Raw genomic sequence first — 5,427 nt, forward strand, 5'->3', positions numbered from 1 at the left:
ATTGGGCACTCTCCGGATACCCCAGCACCAGGGTCCCATGGCTGAGACTTCCCGGCGCCCCGCTGGGACGCCCTGGCAGCTTGCCGCGGCGCTCGCCTACGTGCTCCTGAGCTGCCCCGTGCTACATGGACAGGCTCCCACGCCTGGGACTGAAGCCCACCCTGCGCTCTACCTGCCCACCTGGGGCGCACCGGGCCGCAGTAGCCCCGACGGCCCTAGCGTCCTGGTCGCCAACCCCGGACTCCGGGTTCCTGCGGGCCGCTCGCTTTGGCTGGACCCGTTCCGGGACCTGGTGATTCGAGTGCAGCCAGGCGACTGGTGCGAGGTGACGGTGCTGGAAACCCTGCCGCTGAGCCACGGCAAGCTCTCCCCCCGCCGCTTCCCCTGCGCCTTCGGGCCGCGCCAGGTCCAATACACTCACTTCGGCTCCCGAAGCCCTGGGCGCGCTCGGGTGAGGCTGCTGCTGCGCTACGACGCCCGGACTTACACGCTAGCACTGCCCTTCACGCTGGCTGTGGACGTGATCCTTCCCCAGCCAGAGCTAGTGACGCGCAACTGGCCTTTGGCGGTGGAGAAGCTGCGGGGCTGGAGCCACGCCATCGACAAGAGAGTGCTGGACTTTGCCTCCCTGGGGTCCGCAGCCTCTACCACCAGCAGGTGCCGCCTCACCCTTCTTCCTCCCCAGGGCGGCCCACTGCCCAAGTATGGGCGTTTGATGGACGCCGTGGGGGCCCCTCTCCCCAGGGGCAAGGGCGTAGACTGTGAGGCTTTTGTCAGAGCTGGGGTGCGCTACCAGCACACCGCCACCACCCTGTCGCCCAGTCGGGACTATGTGCCCTTGATGGCAGAGCTGCTAGGTCCAGAAGACAGAGGCGCCGGGTCAGTGGAGGTGCTCTTCCGCGAGCACTTCCAGCTGCTGGTGAGCATCCGCGACGGAGTAGAGAACACTGCGCCTAGGCCCAGTTTTGTGGCCCTGATGATGATGGAGGTCAGTCAGTTCTTGCTGACAGCCTTGACCCCTGAGGCACTGGCTGCGGAGGACGCGGAGTCTGACCCTGATGACCTGGTCTTCAACATTCGCAATGCCCCCACAACCGCACCAGGGCACCAGGGGTACGTGGTCAGCACTGATGACCCCCTGGGCCTTCCAGTCTCCTTCTTCACCCAGCGGGAGCTTCGGGAACTGAAAATTGCCTATCAGCCCCCTACAAAGAAATTGGATTCAGAGCACCTCTTCCAGCTGGAGCTGGAGGTGGTGGATGGAGATGGCGCCACCTCAGACCCCTTTGCCTTCACAGTGATAATGAAGCCCATGAACACTCTGGCCCCAGTGGCTAGATACAACCGGGGACTACTGCTATTTGAAGGTCGGTCAGAAACCCTGTCCAGTGCCCACAGCCTTCAGATCAGTGATAATGATAACCTGGAAGAGGTGACAGTAACTGCAGTTAGGGGCTTAAGACATGGGCAGCTGATGGTGCTTGGGGCACCTGCTGGGTGCAAGCATTTCACACCCGTGGACCTGGCAGCAGGGCGAGTGGTGTACCAGCATGATGGCAGCAACACCTACAGTGACAATATCATCTTCCGGATGGAGGATGGACACCACCAGGTGGAATTCCTCTTCCCTGTCACCATCATACCTGTTGATGATGAACCACCAAAGGTCAAGGCCAACACTGGGCTCTCTGTTACAGAAGGACAGGTGGTCCAGATTTCCCCCTTTGTCCTGAGTGCTACTGATATTGACTCCGAGGACTCAACCATCCACTTTGTGCTGGAGGACCAGCCTCTAGAAGAGAAAAAGGAAGAAAGAGGGTGGGATCTGGCCCCTGGTTCCCCCTACGCCGGTCAGTACCAGGGGGAGATGCTGCTGCGGCAGACTGAACCACCTCTGTGCCCTGAAGATGAAGACTGGACTTATGTGGAAAAAGAAGGACTATATGAGAAGGTGGTGACTGAATGGCTTCAGCAAGACATAATGGGAGGGAAGCTCTTCTATCGCTATCGTGGACCCCATAGCCCTCAACCTGTAATGGCCCAGCTGACTTTCCATGTGCAGGATGACCATGACCCACCCAATCTATCCAACCAGCACTTCTTCACTGTCAGGGTCCAACCAATGGATCTGAAGAGTCCAGAACTATTTCCAGGAACTACCCTAAAAATGACTGTGCAGCAATACCAACTCACTCACTTCCAAAAGAAATTCCTCCAATATACTGATGAGGACTCAGATGACCAGAACCTGTGGTACACCCTACTGACACCCCCGACCGACACAGATGACAACCACCAAGTCCGGGCTGGAGAAATTGTGCTCACTGATTCACCAGACATGCCCGTCATGCGCTTTACCCAGGCCCAGGTGAATCTCCATCAAGTTGCCTACCAGCCCCCACAGAAGATGCTGGGTGTTGTACAACGAGTTGTGCAATTCGCCTACCAAGTGGAGGATGCCGCAGGCAATAGTGTACCTGGCACATTCACATTATTCCTAAAGCCTGTGGACAATCAGCCTCCAGAAGTCACCAACAGAGGCTTTACTGTCTTAGAGGGAGGAAGTTTTATCCTCAGCAGTAATGAACTGGGTGTCATAGATCCTGACACAGATGTTGACCAGATTGTCTTCATATTAGTCTGGGGTCCCCAACATGGACACTTGTACTACTTAAACAAACATATGATCCCAGGAGAACTTTTCATGCAACCAGATATTATTAATGGGAGTGTCTCTTACCAGCACAACAGAGACCAGACTACCAATGACACTTTCCATCTGGAGGTAAGTGACGGGGTTCACCACATTCCCATCACCGTCCAGATTTCTGTGCATCCCACTACAGCTGACAAAACTCCCAGGATCTCTATTACAGGTAGTCCATTGTTAGATGTTTCCCTAGATGTACTAGAGAACAGAGCCACTGAGATCACCATGGACATCATACATGGCAAAAAGAAGGGCACAGGTGACTTGATGCTATCTTTCATTTTGGAAGATAGCCCAAACTTGGGCACTATTCTCGTGAATGGTTTACCTGCAGAACGATTCACTCAAGAAGACCTCATCAGTGGGGCGGTAGTCTATGTCCACACTGGGGGTGAAGTTGGTTTCCAGAAACAACATGATGCCTTCAGCCTCACCCTCTCCAAGGGTTCTTTTCAGTGGATGGTGGGGAACAGCATATTGGAGAGAGTACAGGTGCAAGTGGTTGTGCTGCCTGTGGACAACGTGGCACCCAAAGTCTTGGTGACGGAGTCTTATATTGTTGATGAAGGTGGGAAGAGTCCCTTGACCTTACAACATCTCAGTATTGAAGATGTGGACACACCCCAAGATGAGATCCTATGCACAGTGACCAGTCAGCCAGCCTCTGGCTACCTGGAAAACATTGCACCAGCTCCTGGCTCAAAAAAATCACGGGCTGGTAGTCCCATCAGTGCTTTCTCCATCAGGGATGTCCAAGCGAGGCATGTCAATTATGTACAGAGTATTCACAAGGGGATAGAGCCACAAAAAGATCAATTCACCTTTTATTGTTCTGATGGCATCAACTTCTCCCCAAATGTCGTCTTCCCCATAATCATTTTACCTACCAATGATGAGCAGCCTGAACTTTTTGCCGGTGAGTTTGTGGTATTAGAGGGGATGAGTCTGGTCATAGATACCCCGCTACTCAATGGAGCAGATGCTGATTTGCCACAGAATGAGCTTCACTTTCAGCTCACAGCCCTCCCTCAGCATGGGCGAATTGTACAGCAGCTGGCCACAGGCAGCCAGCCCATCCACAGCTTCACTTTACAGGAAATCCAGGAGGCCTCCACCATTGTATATGAGCATGATGACTCTGAGACCACAGAGGACAGTTTTGAGGTCTGGCTGAGTGACGGCAAGCACATCACCCACAGGAAGGTACCCATTGTGGTGATCCTGGTAGATGATGAAACCCCTCAGCTGACTATTAACAATGGGCTGGAAGTAGAGACCAGACACACCAAGGTCATCACAGATTGGGTCCTCAAAGCCACAGATCTTGACTCTGATGAGAAGAGCCTCAGTTTTGTTCTCCGTTCAGGGCCTCAACAGGGGCTTCTACAGCGACTGAGAAAACCCAGAGGGGAGGTTAGGAACAACCTCACCCTTGGGATGAACTTTACCCAGGATGAGATTAACAGAAGCCTCATCTGTTACACTCACACAGGCCAAGGAGTTCTTGACATTATCAAATTTGATGTGACTGATGGGATTAACCCTTTGATAGACCGCTCCTTCTACATCACTATTGGCGGTGTAGACAGAGTCTCACCTGAGGTGGTTAGCAAAGGGATTACCCTGACAGAGGATGGCAGAGTGACCCTTACCACCAATCTGCTTAGCACCAGCAACATCAGCGCCCTTAATGAGGAGCTTCACTTCAGGGTCACACGGGCTCCTAGACTGGGGCACTTGGAGAGCTCTGACCATTCTGGGAAGCCCATTGCCTCTTTCACTCAGCTGCAGTTGGCTAGCAACAAAATATTCTATGTCCACACTTCAAATGATGAGATAAAGATGGACAGCTTTGAGTTTCAAGTGACTGATGGACACAACCCTGTGTTCCGAACCTTCAGGATCTACATCACAGATGTGGATGATAAGAAACCTATCTTGACCATCCGCAAACTAATACTGCAGGAAGGGGAGAGCAAACAGATCACTCCCTTTGAGTTAACGGCAGAAGATAAGGATACTCCAGATGATCTTCTCCTCTTTACCATCACCCAACTCCCCTTCCATGGCAGGATTTTATATAATGGCAGCCATCCTGTGACCATCTTCACCAAGCGAGACCTGAATGAGAACCTGATTAGTTACTGGCATGATGGCAGTGAGGCGACTGAAGACTGTTTCTCTTTGACTGTGACAGATGGCACTCATGCCGACTTCTATGTCTTCCCAGACACTGTCCTAGAGACACAGAAACCTCAGGTAATGAGGATCCATATAAGTTCCCTAGACAACAGGCTCCCCCAGGTTGCTATTAACAGAGGAACATCAGCCTTGAAGCGCCTTCACACTGGACACATGAGCTTCCTGATTACCAGCAGGTCTCTGAGGGCAGAGGATCAGAACAGAGTCCATGGGCTCCTTAAGTATACAGTGACCAGAGGACCAGAGCATGGCTTCATTATCAACACTCGCCTTGGAAACAAGAGCATGCGGGTGTTTACACAAGGTTAGTAAACCATGTTCCCGATGCCTCTTTCCTTCTCCTGGAGCAGATCAGATCTCCCAGTTTCTGTTTAAAATTGTCCCAACCTCAGCCCATTTGCAGGAAAATTCTGATTCTAAAGAAATACAATAGAATGTGAGGTTATTCAGATAACAAAAAAGGCAACTAGTCCTTCTTCAGCTATTTTCTCAGGAAGCCCATTTAATAGGAACAA

The 5,427-nt window shown here is 52.5% G+C and overlaps 1 protein-coding gene across 1 annotated transcript in view; it reads left to right on the forward strand.

The window, feature by feature from the left end:
* Positions 1–37: 37 nt before the first annotated feature.
* Positions 38–5,427, forward strand: part of FREM3 (FRAS1 related extracellular matrix 3) — an 85,751-nt gene continuing 80,361 nt past the window's right edge. The window contains exon 1 of the mRNA XM_077755928.1: positions 38–5,216. Within this exon, the coding sequence (XP_077612054.1) occupies positions 38–5,216 (5,179 nt within the window). The remainder of the gene's footprint in view (positions 5,217–5,427) is intronic.

The sequence above is a fragment of the Crocuta crocuta genome, unplaced genomic scaffold, assembly GCF_008692635.1.
Source record: "Crocuta crocuta isolate KB4526 unplaced genomic scaffold, BGI_CrCroc_1.0 scaffold112, whole genome shotgun sequence".
Classification (NCBI taxonomy): Eukaryota; Metazoa; Chordata; class Mammalia; order Carnivora; family Hyaenidae; genus Crocuta; species Crocuta crocuta.